Source organism: Siniperca chuatsi, linkage group LG8, assembly GCF_020085105.1.
Source record: "Siniperca chuatsi isolate FFG_IHB_CAS linkage group LG8, ASM2008510v1, whole genome shotgun sequence".
Classification (NCBI taxonomy): domain Eukaryota; kingdom Metazoa; phylum Chordata; class Actinopteri; order Centrarchiformes; family Sinipercidae; genus Siniperca; species Siniperca chuatsi.
Genome location: NC_058049.1, coordinates 22,844,481 through 22,860,619, shown reverse-complemented (window position 1 = coordinate 22,860,619; position 16,139 = coordinate 22,844,481). Strand labels below are relative to the sequence as shown.

General features: G+C 42.6%; 1 protein-coding gene across 2 annotated transcripts in view; it reads right to left on the bottom strand.

Moving 5' to 3' along the window:
• Nucleotides 1–16,139, bottom strand: part of gpc3 (glypican 3) — a 99,012-nt gene that overhangs the window by 36,191 nt on the left and 46,682 nt on the right. For both annotated transcript variants that reach the window (XM_044204268.1, XM_044204269.1), the window contains exon 3: nucleotides 7,952–8,637. In XM_044204268.1, the coding sequence (XP_044060203.1) occupies nucleotides 7,952–8,637 (686 nt within the window). The remainder of the gene's footprint in view (nucleotides 1–7,951; nucleotides 8,638–16,139) is intronic.

Genomic DNA, 16,139 nt, shown 5'->3' with positions numbered 1-16,139 from the left:
GGACTAACACAACCAACAGGAGAGTCTGCAGATAAAGCCTGCCTCAGCGTGAGAGCTGGGAAATATCTGCACACTTTTATCTGCACTGAGCAGCCTGCCTCACTGAGAGAGAGAGGTGCTGATGGCCAGTAATACAACACACACATATATATAGATCTCACAGTCCACATGTTCATGCACTTGCACACCTGCATCTCAGGTTCCATGTGGCACTGTGCTTGTGCATACATGGTGTAAAGATAAACTCCAAACCAATCAATGGCAATGCACGTGGATCCTGACACTAATATAATATATAATCAAGCTTATACATTAATCTTGATCACAAGGAGTTATTAATAAGATAAAAAGTTTCAGGAGGAAAGATTATACTATCAGTGTTGTAAAGGTGGCAGGGTGCCATGCACAGCTGTAACAGCATATTGGAGAATATTTGGTGAGTAATGTTTGTGTTCCAGGGGAGTCCAGGCTCAGGGGAGAGACTGAGTCAGCACTCAGCTCTCCTCCACCTCCTCCTCCTGCCTGCGTTGTTGTCACCTGTATAGGAACTGACTTCTGGTGAAATGCACACATTATAGGCATCCTATTTCAGCTGAAGCCCTTTCAAATTCTCCCAGTGAAGTGAAAATGAGGGGAAAGTCTCACTATGTGTCAAAAGTAAAGTAATACCAGACAGCTATCATGGTTATATCTTCAAACGGATACTGTCTGGGTTGGAAATGAGGAATATGGTGCAACAATATCTTTCAGTTTGTTGTTTCAAATTGTTTTAAAATGTCTTGAATTGTTGTTTTATTAAGCCAGACTACTTTGAGATTCGAATCAAAACTGAGTTTTGAATAAGTCCTGCCCTGAGGACACCTGGCCTGTCCGCTCTGCCGAGCCCAGAGACACTCCGGCAGCGAAGCTTGCTCCAGAGGAGAAGTGAGAGGAGCAGCAGGCAGGCCGGGCAGGGGGGACTGCGACAGCTGAAGAGATCGGTGTGTTTACCGGGAAAACAGCTCACAATCTGCTTTATCAGCAGCACCGCAGGCTTTGTGTTTGGGTTTTTTGCGGTTGATTTGTAAAAACAGACACAACCAGAGCTGCACATAGCCTAATGCAGCCTCTATGCTTGACTCAAACTGTTAACTCAGAGTCCTTCAGAATGAATGTTTCCCATTACTCAACACTCTATCGGTATCACTTTAAGGGGTACTGGTTTTAGTACTGGTATCATAATTTTTAAACAATACCCGGCCCTACTAATGTCTCTATATTATTCAGTTGTTTAGCTTGGAATCCCAAATATATATTTTTGTCATGGCTAAATGAATACAGGCCCATTTGTCCATTTTTTTGTAGCCCTTAATTTTAGATTGTCCTCTTTAAGCTAAGTTATTGAGACATCTGAACATTTTGCTTCCTGTCCATATACTGTGTGGATATTAAACATTGAAATACACTGATCAAAGCTAGTTAAAACATTAAAAACATGTACTCACACAGAGTTTCAGGTAAAGCTCAGATTCTTTCAGCCTAATCTTTAAATCTCACTAATCAGTTCAGCTCCGTACGCCTATTTAGTAAATCCACCGGTTCAGGAATCTCGTTAATGAGATCAACAAATCCCCAAATAATAATTTGTTAATATTTTTGCACAAAGTTGGATTTCAAAGGTTCTCCTGCATGGTAAAACCTATCACTGTCAGTCCTAAAACATATAGATGCTAAATGCTAAATGCTGAACTTAATTCAAGATAGTAATCTCACTAAAAAAGATGAGTAAACTGTGCAGATCAGAATCTAATTCAGAATGAGACATTAGTTGTTTGAGCATCAAAGTCAAAGGGATGCTTGTAAGAAAAATGTATTTCACACTGCTCACTCAGAGTTGTGCAATTCCTGAAGCATTCAGAGCTGTGAAAAGCTATTAAAGCTTGATGTCTTTTTGATTTTATAGACTCTGTTCTGATACAGATGAGACAGTCTGTGGGTCTGAAGTAGGTACATGATGTTTTCTTCAAAGCAGGATGGAAAACCGGTCTGAAGAATGAGATAGATTCCTTAAGAAGGTGCAATGAGGGGCAAATTCTCTGCAGCAGGAGAACAATAAAGATTTGATAAATGGCTCTTTAGTTCAAAGGATGAAATGTCAACTGTATATAGCATACAAATGATGATCGGTAAGTAAAAAGACTTAAAGGAATAGTTCGACATTTTGGGAAATGTGCTTATTTGCTTTCTTGTCTAAAGTTATTTGAGAAGATCAATAACTCTCTTACATTTGTATTGTATATATAAAGATAGAGCCAGCGGCCGGCTAGTTTAGCTGGCCAAGAAATACTCCGGCACATAATCCTGTGTAAAACGGAAAATTGTCGTACACTTTTTGTACGTATTAAACAAACCAGATTGAACGTGTAAAAGTAGTGAGCTTTAGAGGTGCTGGTAGGCGGATTTTGTTACCTTTGGACAGAGCCAGGCTAGCTGTTTCCCCCTGTTTTCAGTCTTTATGCTAAGCTAACTGGCTAAGTGCTCCAGCTACATGTTTACCATACAGATACAAGAGAGGTATCAAACTTCTCATCTAACTACTGGCAAGAAAGTGAATAAACATATTATTTATCCAGCTATTCCTTTAACAACCTTGAACATATGTGAGGATACAGTGTGTGGTAATTTTACATTAAGAAGCATGAAGACGCATGCTAGTAATTTTGAGTTACTATTCAGTATTTTTTTTTAAACATTTCAGTCTGTGTGTTTTTAATTGAACTTTTAACTTTGATATGTTACAGCATCTATAAACATGATTTATTGCATTCATGTTTGAAAGCTCAAATGGCTTTTACAACTTAAAAACGGAGTCTGATTCTTGTGTCTACAGTAGCCTACATGTTTGAATGGATTAATAAGTAATAAAAATGCAGCAGAGATTTAATTAGTGCTCTTGTATCCTCAGTGAAGCAACAGTTCGGATGTGATTTGATCTGCTTGAGCTATTTTTGTGCACAAAGGGGAAGACAACAAAAAAGAGAGCTGATGAAAAGTGTGTTATTGATGAAAAAAGTTACAGGCACACTAAGAGACACATGCTTTTAGACTTATAACTAATCACCCAACTGTGTAGAGTGTGTAACAACACACAACTCATGTACTCTGCAGTATATCTCCTCTAATCTTGGTCAGATCTATCATATTTCTGTCTCAACCTACTTCCCGTCTTCATTTTCAGCCGAGGGGTCACAGGGTGATGGATGTCTACTCCACACTCTCCTGTCCTCCTTCCCCTTGGGCTCGCTCTCCACACTCTCCCCTCCATTCTTCTCGCTTTTTTCCCCCTCTCCCTCTCTTTGTCGCTGTTTCTCTCCCACTCTTTCTCCTCAGTAACTGGTAAAAATAGAGCTTCATAAATCATGCATCTTCTCTCACAGCAGCGCGTAAGAACGAGAGAAAAAGAAATAAATGGGGGGGATGAAAGAGAGAGAAGGATGTTGAGGATGAGCTGTAGAGACAGAGGTGGATGACATCAAACTCCAGGAGAGGTGTGGGAAGTTGACAGGGGAATAGATTGGAGCTGCAGGGCTCTTGGCTGCCCTCTCCGTCTCTCTGAACATTGGTTGATTCACGCTGGAGTTGCACCGGATGGAAGAAATGAATGTTAACATGCCAGGTAGCGGGCTGGAGGACGATGAGTGGTCATCTCGCCAGCAGAGTAACATGTTTCAAATCCACAGAGAAGAGAAGAGATGTCTCTCTCACACCTCGAGGACTCTTTTATTCAGATAGAGTCGATCCGTTTGTCACCCTCAGTAACAGGGGTCTGCACTCTCACCGGAGGGCAGGTAAAGTGAGAGATGCCGACCACAGCTGCAGCTCTTAAGATCACATTAAACCACAAAACAAGACAGAGGGTCGCCCTGGTAGCTCACCTGGTAGAGCACGTGCCCCATGTACTAAGGCTGAGTCCATACCACAGCAGGACTCGAATCCAGCCCGCGGCCCTCTGCTGCATGTCACCCCCCCCCTTTTTCCTGTCTATCTTCAGCAGCACTAAGAATAAAGGCAAAAAAAGCCCAAAGAAACAAGACAGAGTACTCTATAGATCCATAATGTTGCTTTTGAGTGTGTAGTAGTGCCATTACCAATATAACATCAATTTAGAGTATAGAAAATCAGCAGCGGCTTCAAACTAGATATAGTAGATACAGGTCACTTAATATTTTTGTCACTTGTGTTCAGACAACAGAATTGTGGGCAGGGACTTTTTTGAAAATTGGTGTTAGGGCCCTCAAGGATGCAACAAAATGCAACCAAGTTCTCACTTAAGATTATTACCTTAGGTTTTTATTTGTAAAAAAAACTTTATTTTACTTTTATTATTAATCTAATTTAAAAAAAACATATTTTAAAGCTACTCTTTGTAGGTTTTGAACATTTATACCCTTGGCGCCCCCAGTGGTGGTATCATAAAAGACACTGTAACTGGGATGCCAAACCACCAACAGCATGGATCTGACCCGTGGACATTGATTCCCACTTTTCATACTGGAGATCCACGTATGATGTGAGTCTACATTGGACCTGTTCATATGAGACATCTGTCACAGCTTAATATCTGGTTGTCACTGTTGGTAGAGACTCCAGTCTGCAGTGAAGTTACATACAAGTCACTAGATAAACCGTAGAATTACACAGAATTACACTATTTTGTAACTGAGTAATTACCAAATAATGTTTTTCCTCTCTCCCTCTGTGCATATACTGTATGTACACATTTGCTTTCTCTCACTCATCCACATGTGCATGCTTTCTATTTCCTCCTCCCTCTCTCTCTCACTCTTTATTAATCTCTTTCTTGTCGAGGAGCCAATTATATGACATTTATCTGTCATTAAAAATTTCTGTACCTAGATGCCTGGTCACCAAAGTCGAGCATTGACCTAACATTCAACCCATGTCAGGAGGAGGGTCATGAAAGACGGTCGGCTAATGCACATTGACCCATTCAGATAGACCACAATAACCCATTAATGGGGTATAAGATGACTAGGCTACACATGGACTGTAACAATTTTCAGTGGGACTGTCTCGTTTTTCTGAAAACAAAACTTTATTCCATCTCAATAATTTAAAAGATGCTATAATCACATGGAAATGCTACACTACTATTGCCTTTTTTATTTTATGTTTTATCTAAAATGCTGGTGAAAATTAAAACACCAAAAAATAATACAAAACTCCTGTTGAAATAGATTTTTTATTACTTTGAGTGATTCTGGTGCACGATGAGCAACTTTTTACTTCTTCTACTACATGACGTATACTCAGTTGCGTTCGCTGCGAATAGACATCATATTTTCTTCCTGCGGTGCTCTTGAAGCAGAAAACACACCGACTCATCAATGCATGGGTAAAAAATCCAGGAAAATCAGTTCTCAAACAATCTGCTCTTTTTTAAATATCTTTTTGCTTTCCACCGATAAAAATCATCAAAAACTAAAAAGGATGTGTCTTAAACATGACCTGTGAACGTGACTGGCATGTTAAGGCATTGACGAACCCACCAGCAAGAAAGGTTTACATATTGTTCCTGCTCGATACTGCATTACCATGTAACAATAATTTAAGTGAAAAAAATTAACTAAATTAAATGTAAGTTGCGTTTGATACAGTGTATGGATTATGTATAGTTAATTGGCTAAAACATGAGAAACCACTGCAGTGGTTCTTTAATCCCTAAATTCATTCACACAAATCCTAAATTGATTATTTGAGGTGAAGTATTCAGGTGTGGTCTAATTTTGGACTCCTCAGTGAGACAAAATTTGGCTTTAGGGAAACAAGACCTCTGTCCCTTCAATGACACCACTGAGCAAGGAGTGTCTCTGCAAGATTACATTCAAACACCCACACACACAGACACACACACACGACCTTGTCATAGTGCTGAACAATACACTGCCATAGCAGCTTTAATCCCATATACTGGAACCAGAGTCAGAGCCATAAACACAGTGTAAAGTCATCTGTGGTGACTGAAACTGCAGTCCCACAGAGGACTTATTTAATTTTGGATAAGGATCTCACAAACACACACACACACACACACACACACACACACACACAGCTATTTCCCCTAAGTCAGCGATTCATGGATGCAGCCACGCCCTCGCGCTGGAGAGTAAGTGAGGTCAACCTGTGTGTTAATAAATGATGGATTCTGAGTGGAAACCTGGTCACAGCGGGGATTCGGGGTGTGAGAGTGAAAAGTTCAGCAGATATACAGGAGCAAAAGCACATCCAGTTTTGTAACTCTGGCAGAAAAAGGCCTTCATATTTCATGAGCACTTCTCCCTGACTTCACATGTGGGCTACGAACAAACTTGACGGTTTTATCGCAGTTCAAACCACACATATCGGGTCACTGCTGAGGAGTAAGAGACGAGTTTTGAGACGTGGTGGGAGCATCTGTCTGGCTGCCCTAAAAAATACATGCTTGTTCTCCTCCCATTCTTGCTATTATTTCTTCCTCTTGAGTCACTTCAGTCAAAGGTGCATTCTTGCTTTGAATGTGGGGAAACAATATGTTGTAGGTCAGTCGTAGCTGTGTCTAGTTGAGTGTTTGTGATTTCTTATTACAAGGTGATGTCTGTCTTCTTTGTTGGAGTGAAGAAATGTAGCTTGGATCACTTATCCTCCCTCACTCAATCAGGTTTCCGACCTGAAATTAACTTTGTAAGAATGTGACATTTCTTTCATTTCCTCATGTCCTGTGTGTTTTTCTGAGGGACAGGGTTCGACCATGATGTTAGCACTACAACATCATAAAATTCAGCTTCCTCATTAATTTCAATGAGACCACTGTATTGGCACAATGATGGTGCTGACACAGGGCTCTGGCAAAAAAAAAAAACCCAAAGAAACGCAGGGTCATCTGGAAAAAAAGTTGAGCGAGGATGAAAAATAAATATTGAGCAGCGCAAAAATTAACTGCAAAAAGTCTGGCCGTTTAAAGTTTAGTAGTGTAATATTGTACCAAACAGGGTGACGACACACCGTTAGAATAATGACCTTTCCATTTCCATAATGTATCACTGTTTCTATTTAAACAAAGGAGCCAGCTGAGCTGTGCTGTGATTGTGGTGTACTGGCCACACTTGGAATTGCAGGTCACATGATGCACAGTGATCCCTGTGTAAGCATCGCAATTACTCAATTCAGCCCAGCTCAATTCAATTCAACTTTATTGTCATTCCACTTGCGCACAACCAAACATATTCTTGTCATTCCAAGATAGTGCAACTCGTTAAAAATACTCTTTGTATTATCAAAATTTGAACCATTAGGGCCAAAAAAATTAAAAAGCCAAAGAGTGATATCAGTAAATAATTTTCATGCCATTCTTGTGTGCGGGATGTCAGCAGGAAGTCAGTCGGCTCAGCCAGAGGAGGGACTGTAATGCTCATACTCGGAAGGCCCAAAAACACGTAAGCCTGAAGAACCTTCATTGGAATGAAAGAGACACCTTCTTGAAACATGGGATCCAGTTAACTTCACTCATAAATGAGTTTGCCCCAAAACAGGAGATGCACCGTTGAATTCATCAGTTGCATGACCTCAATTGAAGTGAATGAGAGACAGAGCAAATATTCACAGAGACTGGTGCTAGTGTGACTTCACCTTAATTCTACTGTTTATCTTACAATTGCTGAGACGGAGGATAAGATGATTGTTATAACTCTATCTCCATATCATAGTGTTATAAACTGTAAACCGTGCAGGCTTTTGGTGTCTGGTAACTCTTCAAACTCACCCAAACTAGACTTCCTGCAGGAGATAATTTAATTGTCTCATCTCTAGGAACACATTCACACCAATGCAGCCCCTTATATTTTTTAATGCAGTGCTATTTGCAGTCTGACACCCACTTACTAAGTGTATAGGTGTGTTTGTGTACTGAACTCACCAGGGCACTGAGGCGGGTGCGGGCGTTCACAGCGTGCTTGAGAGCCAGTTTGATCATTGATGGCAGTCTTATAACAACCGCCTCCATGTCCTGCTCTCCCCTCATGGCACCGGCCAGCTTCCCCAGTCCATCTACGTAGCTCCTCCAGTGAGGCTGCACCTCGGCCGCTCCCCCCAGGCAGCCCTGCATCACCGTTTGACAGAAGCCTCTGCAGGCTGGCGGCCCCAGCATGCCCTGGCAGTGTGGGCAGTACCACAGCCTCAGCAGGGCCCGGCTACAGTCCCGGCTGGGCCGCAGGTGGTCTGTGGTGTTGACAACCTCGATGCCCAGGTTCAGCGCCTGCAGGAAGACCCTTGTGGACAGGAGGGAGCGAGACAGACGGGTCATCATGAGTTTGGGATATGGGCCAAATGCTCCTGAGTCCTTCCAGGCTCCTCTTACACAGTCCTCAGACACAGAGGATACACTGCCCCCCAGCAGGCGGCGGTATGTCAGGGGGAAGAGGCGACCATAGAGAACCGCCACCATGTGGTCCACTGTGGAGTCTGAGCCCAGGATGTAGAGCGACATGTCCAAGAAGAGTTGCCCCACGGAGCTCTGGGCTCCACCTCCGAGACCTGGGAACTCTGATTTCAGCATGGCCAGGGTGGAGTTACGGCCGTGACGCAGCACCAGGTCGAAGGCCTCTGCAAGAAAACATGAGAATAACACAGGAAAGAGTCAGATGAGGTGAAAGTCAGGCCATCTTTCTGGAAGCTGTTGCATTCAGCAGGTGATGATATGCTTCAGTAATCACAACTACGCCAAGCTGTCAAAAAATAGGCAGCAATTCAGCTCAAAAACATGAAACACTCAAAGAGATGCAATTCCCCCTAAACATCCATCCGATCGTTAACAATCACAGTCAGAGAAAACTTCCCACGCACAGCCTCTGTTTCACTTTTCCCAGTTTTACTCAATCTGTTGTTTTCTCTAATGGGACTGCTCACACATGCACAGGACAAACACACACACATACACAAAATACTGCAATAATATACGTGGAATATAAAGAGAGCAAAGCTTCTGCAACAGATGAAAAGCAAAATTTGAGGTATGACCTTTCAATACAACTAAAGAGCGGACTAGAAAAGAGCTCACAGAATCTTAAGAAAAAGTCCCTTTAAAAGAGAGTGTTAATCTCAATATATTAGTCAACCGGGAGAGGCATGGCCATGAGGATGTCTGCAGGGAGAAAAGCATTCAGAGCATGCAGGAGGGAGGGGCGCGTGGCCAATGTGAGGAGGGAAAATAATCAGTGGCGTTTCAAGGCACAAAGTGAAGTCTTATCAACAAGGTGGCACAAAAAGCGAGAGCTTTATCATCGACCCGGTAGCAAAATGAGTGAGGACCCAACAACAGAGGGGATTTAAAGCTCCATTACTGAACTTAGCAGGGGAGCTGAGAGTCAGTGAATGAAGCTTTGGACAGGAGAATAGCTGGGTATGCCGAAATCTCATTTATACTGCAGCTAGTCCACTACATCACTTTGTTGAGAGTGATAGCCACAACTGCTTTGTGAGGGCGGGGGCGCAGGGGGAAGCACTGGTTTAGGGGACATTAGAGGAAGTTATTGGTTTTTGTGCTACAAAAGCTATCCATTTCATCTTTGTTATTTGATTTTTCTTGCTTGGATAGTTTAATTTGTTTCTCTTCATGGTTCTCTGAGGTCAAATGAAGCTCGTCAGCCTATGCAGGGCTCTGTGTCCTTGGACTGCTCTGAGAAACGATGTGACAGCTTTGTCTCTTTTGTATAATGTGTTTTTCTGTGTGCAATTTCAGGCATATAAGGAGGTCCATATGAGAATATAACAATATCTGAGCAAAGGAAATGATCACTTCCTCTGTCTGACTGGCTGCTGCTGGTGTGCATTTCAATGATGTCACTTTTGAAAGAAGAATTACCACAATCTTCCTTTTATTCCTAAAAAAAAGTTCCCTAAAAAAAAAGTTGAATTCATAAGAAACAAACCTTTAGTAAGTTCAGTACAACTAGCAACTCAGCAAGGTTGTCTAAAGCTGTATTCAGACTCAACACACGCAGCATATTTTAGGGGTATGGCAACGGCAAATAAAGTCAATGCATAGATGCAAGTGGACATGAACAGATTCAATTCATTCTGGGTGGTGTGTATTGAGGCAAATACACATCCATATGAGTTGGAAATGTTTCAGTGAAAATGTTGCTTATTTTATGACCCAATTAACTTAGGAAAATAATTAGAAAAGGAGAGGAAAATAACTTCATCTTTGTGATCAATCAAAGCCCTAGCTGCCACACAAACACGACATATGCACTTTTTTGAGTTACCAATGTACAGTCACCTTAATATAGTATCAATTGATTCTGGTCCCAGTGTATAGTGTTCATTGCAATAGTAGTTATTTATCCTTTTCCAGAGGAAATCAAGTAACTCTGCCCTGTAATATGACGTGATATGAATATGATGTGAATATTCTATGACGACTCCACGCCTCCAAACTACAAGACAATGTCATGTAAAAAAAGATGCTATGTGTCGAGGCTGTGTGTCTGGGTTTGAATGCAGTTTCAAGCTAAAACACTGTGTTACTGTAAGTTGCTATTAAATGATGGTGTCTTTAAATCAAGTGACTCAAGAGAATCTTGGGAAATTAAGGGAAATTCAATACACTATTATACTGTAATTGCCACAGTGGCTGCTGTTCAGCAGAAGTTACATAGTCTCGCTTTAAGCAAGCCATTTATCCCCAAACTGTCTCAGTGCTGAACAGTAGCAGGCTGTGGCTGTAAATTTGAATGTGTGTGTGAATATGAAACAGGGTGGGAAACAGCATGCGTGCTCAGCGATACAGTTGCTGGGTGAACAAAGGTTGAGAAAAACATTTGAGGATGTTTGGATGAGTGTGAGAGGATGCTCGGGACCAGCACACATCTGTTTAGATTTTCAGGCTACGGCTGTCCCGCTGCGTCTGCGGAGCACTTCCCCCTGTGATCAATGAGCAGACAGATGTGCAGATTGCCAGCCGAGACAAGGAGACAGACTGGGAGGAGGTGAGACACGCCCACACACACACACACACGCACTCACACACACAGAAAAACACGCGCAGACGTACATAGAAATACGAGGCCTTCTATTCCTGGTAATACAAAAGTGGGAGCGTCTTATATTTGGTTACTGATCGAAAATTGAAGGCAGTGAGAAAATGCACATCCACCTCAAAGCTATTTGCTTCTCATTTTCTTGGTTTCTATGAAAGCCTCTTACATCAAACCCTGTAATTCAGCTGCTACCTGTAGTATCTCTTACACCACAAAGCGGAGAGCCACTTTGTAATGGTAAAGACTAAGACAAGAGGGCTCTTCATAAATGCAATTCAATGGCTCTAAGTAGCCAGGGTCAACGTAAGCACCATTGCGAGCCCATTTCCTGCGCATGCTGCTCGCGCTCTTTCATCACTGAAAGCCTGTGCAGGATCAGGTATCCTCTAATGGAAGGGAGAGGGGCTGTATGTCAGGGACCTGTGACACTCTGGATACAACTGTGGGAGGTCAAGAGCACACATTACCAGAGCAGGAGCCCCAAACATATTAGGTCACGCCTAAAATTAGCAGTAGCATTTATTTTGTCAGTGTCACAGATGGAGGCTAGCTGCTGGAAAACTGTTTCTCCTTTGAGACTGAACGCTTTTTACAGACAGATCAGCAGCACAAAGCAGAGGGAAATGTCTCTGCCTCTCCTCTTTTACCTCTGTCCACCTATTTCACCAGCCAGATAATGTTTACTCCAAGGATTTGGGGCGTCTCAGCTTCCTCGGGCATTAAAATATGGATATCCACTAAATTAAGTCCAATATTCAGCAGCCACTCTTTCACATTGTCATTGAGGATACCGTAAATCCGCAGTGTTACATTGTGAATGCTTTATCATAATATCTACTTCCTCTGCATATCATGTCATTAATCAAAGCCCCCAATTAAACTGTGATCAAGCTACAGATTTCAGGTAGTCTAAAGTGTAAAAGAAATCTAATAAATCTGTGTCACAGTGAGGTCACATATTTCTGACACCTAAAAGCTCTAAGGGACATCAAACAGGCTTTTCACATAATCTATGAATGGCCTGTCAAATGAACATATTTGATGTCCATGAGGCCATCAGTCTGGGTGTTACATAAGTCAACTCTGCGGCTCATAATACACCAGACTGACTGACTGACCGCTGACTGTGGTTGACACGCTGCCAAGGCAGACATGCGCCGTGCGGCCTCATCAATCAGTGGCCCACCCATTATCCCCAGGAGAGGAAAACATCAATAAATTACCCGGCCAATGAGACTAATCCATTTGGCTGATGGGGTGTCACCTCTAGCCGCCATGGAGACGGATGGCGAAGCCGCTGCCACCTGGTCCCGGCGACAAAACAGTACCTGCCCAGGATGCAGAGGGAGGACTGGCAGGAGGATGCAGAGAGCCATTCACGAAGACACATGCCAGCACACTGAGTGTCAGGTGGAAACCTTGTATCAAGCTGTTTTTAAAACCTGCAAATCACCAAAACTGGAGTTCTTAGTTTTTTCCAGGACTGTATTGAGCATACAGACTTGTGCACAGGCTGACACACGCACAAACCTCCCAGCAGGCTTTGCATTCAGTTATGATTTTATGAGCCTCTCTACAACAAAAGCAGCATCTGTTGTTTTTTCATGTTGTTTTTTCAGACACATTTCACTCAGCTCCCACAGAGCGACCTGTCCCAAGTAACCTGACCTAACCTGTGTCCGACTCAGACACAGAGAGCAGCCCGTCAGGTGGAGCTGCTCTCTGTGTCTGAGGCTGGGTGCCCTGGGCTCATGGGACGGCGGCGGCAGCAGCGAGGCAGGGCGGGGTGGGCTGATTCCAGGAACAAAGCAGACAGGATGCTGGTAAGGCCCAGATAGCATCACCAGCAGACCATGAGGGCCAATGGACAGCGGGGCAGAAATGAGACATGTATTAGGTTACTCCATCTGTTAGAGAGCACCTCGTCTCACACACAAACACACATGTGCACACACACGTACACAATGCAATCACACAGCGCGCAGCAGTAGCCAGGTGGTGACAGTGTGGGCGAACATTTGGCAAACCATAGTGGGAGGGCAAGGTGTGAGTCAGGTGTAAGGACTGGAGCTACACACACACATACACACAATAGCAGATTTTCCGTTTCACTCATTTACCTGCCTCCCCATCAGCTTCTGGAAAATGTTTCCCCACAGCTAGGCAAAATAAGAAAAAATGAAAATCCATCCTCTGGTCTTATGACCTGTAGTTTGCTCCCCATAAACAAAGGAACTGAAGAGGGTTTTTTTAAATCTCACACAGTGAGTCATCACTCTGACACATTTTGAACACTTTTGTTTATTTTGAATTGATGGTTTTTTAATTTAAAAATAATGCACAAAGGATAATTTCAGTTTATTATACCGTGAGTCTTTTTCCCCCTAGTTTTGGCCATTATTTGTATCAGTTTTCTTAACATTATATTCACCAATGTCATTGATATGATCTGGGAACGTGACAACATTGCTACAAACACACGAGAGGTCAGACAAGACAGACAAATTGTAAACAAGCCAACAGTTTAGCCAGAATATTTAAACCACTTCATTTGGAGGTAAAACCGAAAGTGAGTGCACCAGTAACGTTACTATTAATCCCTCATGTTGGCTACTGCAGCTCCTTCCACCAACCCAATCTCCTCCTTAAGTGATAAGTTTTTGCTATTGCTAAATTAAGTAAGATTAAAGGTACATGTATGTGTTTACTAAGGGGGCTCGTTCGAGCTGTATCCTCGTTGCTGCTCTGAATGTAACTGTATAACAATTTACTATAAATGGTCAGTTCCTTTACATAAGTGTCTTTGACTGAACTGTGATTGTTCCATATTTGCCCTCTATTAATCGTAGAAGTTAATAATAATAATAATAATAATAATAATAATAATAATAATAATAATAAAAGAGCAGTAGAGTGATATTCATTTTACTGCTGATAGTGAAATTTGGAAAAATGGGATGGTTTACGTGTTACTTTCATTATGAATGCTATGTGCTTGATTACAAGTGGGTTTTAGAGAAGAATCCTCATAATCCATATATAGTAAAACACATCACCTCATTTTAAGTGATTGCAAAATAAGCCCAGGTATAGTGCGCCACATCCAAAATTACTCCCATCCTCTTACATCTTAATAAAATACAGGAAGCACTGGACATGCACACAGACCAATACTTCTGGTCCTTCCTGATTCAGATTATGCCAGGCTGCTTCCTCTGCCTCCATATTTCTTTGCCGTTCACCATTGACTCCATTGATCTCTGGCGCTGCGGTCCTTGCCGAGGTCAAAGTTGAGTCGTGCTCTATCTCAAACCGGCAAACAGGCGCTGTCAGAGGACACTGTGTACAGCTGAACAGAGGACACAGTGAGGTGGGAAGGACGCAAGGGCAAAAGTGAACTGGAAAAACACAGCAGAGAGCTGGAGGGGAGGAAGAGGAGAGGGTTAGTGAATAGTGCCAGAACGTGTGGAGAGAAACATTCAGCGAGGCAGGCTTTGAAGCTGCATTCAAAGGCAGCTGGAGTCAAGCAGTGCCAGAGCTGTGAGACACATCGCGCACCTCTGGCCAAAACTCAGCCACGGGGGTGAGAGAGACCTGACACCCCAATCAAATGCTCGCCTCGCAGACAAAATACACATAGAGTAGATACATCGTAGGGACTCAGAGGAATGCTACCACTCAGAAGTGAAAGGCTGTTCCAATAATGGATTCATTTCCAGCACACAGGCCGAGACAGAGAGACAGGACACACAAACACAGACCACACACACACACACACACACACACACACACACACACACACACTCACAGCTCTTGTTGCTCTCCAGGGTTGTGATTTGAGGACGTGGATAAAAAGCCTGCAGCCCATCCAGAGGCGAGACATTCTGAGCAGAGATGAGAGAGGTCACGACAAACACAGCTTGAGTACTCCACTCCAAATCAAGCATCCAAGCTCTATTAATCCAATATGCATCGCTAAGTAGATCCTGTGGTTTAAGATGAATACACTCCCACTCATTCACCCTCAGTCTATCTTTCATGCATGCAACGCATCACGCCCATACACCGGCTTAATTCTGCACAGCTCACTTTCAGACAGAAACAAATGTTATGGAAGAAATATTTGCATTGCCATTTCTTAAAGTGCTTAAATAGTAACGAAAGATGAGATTCTTTCCTTTTTGAAGTCGGGCTTTTAAGACATAAAAGAGCAATGGACTGAACTGAAGTGAACTTATAAAGCAAAGCAGCGAGGGGATACGGATTGTTTTTGAAGTTCTTGAAACAGATGGGTGCACAGTGTGAGATAGAGAGAAACAAGGAGTGTGAGAGATGGAGAAAACGAGATGGAGTGAAACAGCGAGGGTGCAGGAGGGATGGCTGGACGGCTGCTGCCTTAATTGTGAATGTGGAGCTGCAGAGTCGTTACAAGACAAAGAACTTTCAGCGGATTAAAAAATGATGTTAAAACGATCATGTCAGATTTTTGTCCCTGGTGTCGGACCTGCAGCTAGAGGCTCTGGTGCTTCACAGTGTTGTTTCATTCACTTGTGACCTCAGGATATTAGAGGTTAATATTATAAGTTACATTACGCTCATTAAGTTACACTCTACCCCCTTGATGAATGTGAGTGTGAATGTGCATGGCTGAGATCAGAACAAATCCTGCCTTCCTTCTTAATTAATACAAGCTGAATGTAATAAAAGATTAGAAAGGCCAGTACCTTGCTGTTTTAATAATTAATTGTGAGTTATCTTGGCTCTTTTTCCTTTATAACGATACACAGTATGTGAGATGTATTGTCATATACTGTTAAATACTTGTACTGCAAGATTACTTGAAAATGACTTATCCTTGTCATGAGATCAAACGGGACTGTGTGTGTGTGTGTGTTAGTGTGTGATTGTGTTTTTAATTGGCTGCCTGAACCCCTGAGGGTTAAAGGACACCAATGACAGTTTCCTTACACAGCTGCAGAGTGCAGTGTAAGGGCTACAGTGTTGACTGTTGCTTTCTTGTCACAGTGTGGGCTCAAATACAACTCAAAGCACTGAATCAGTGTG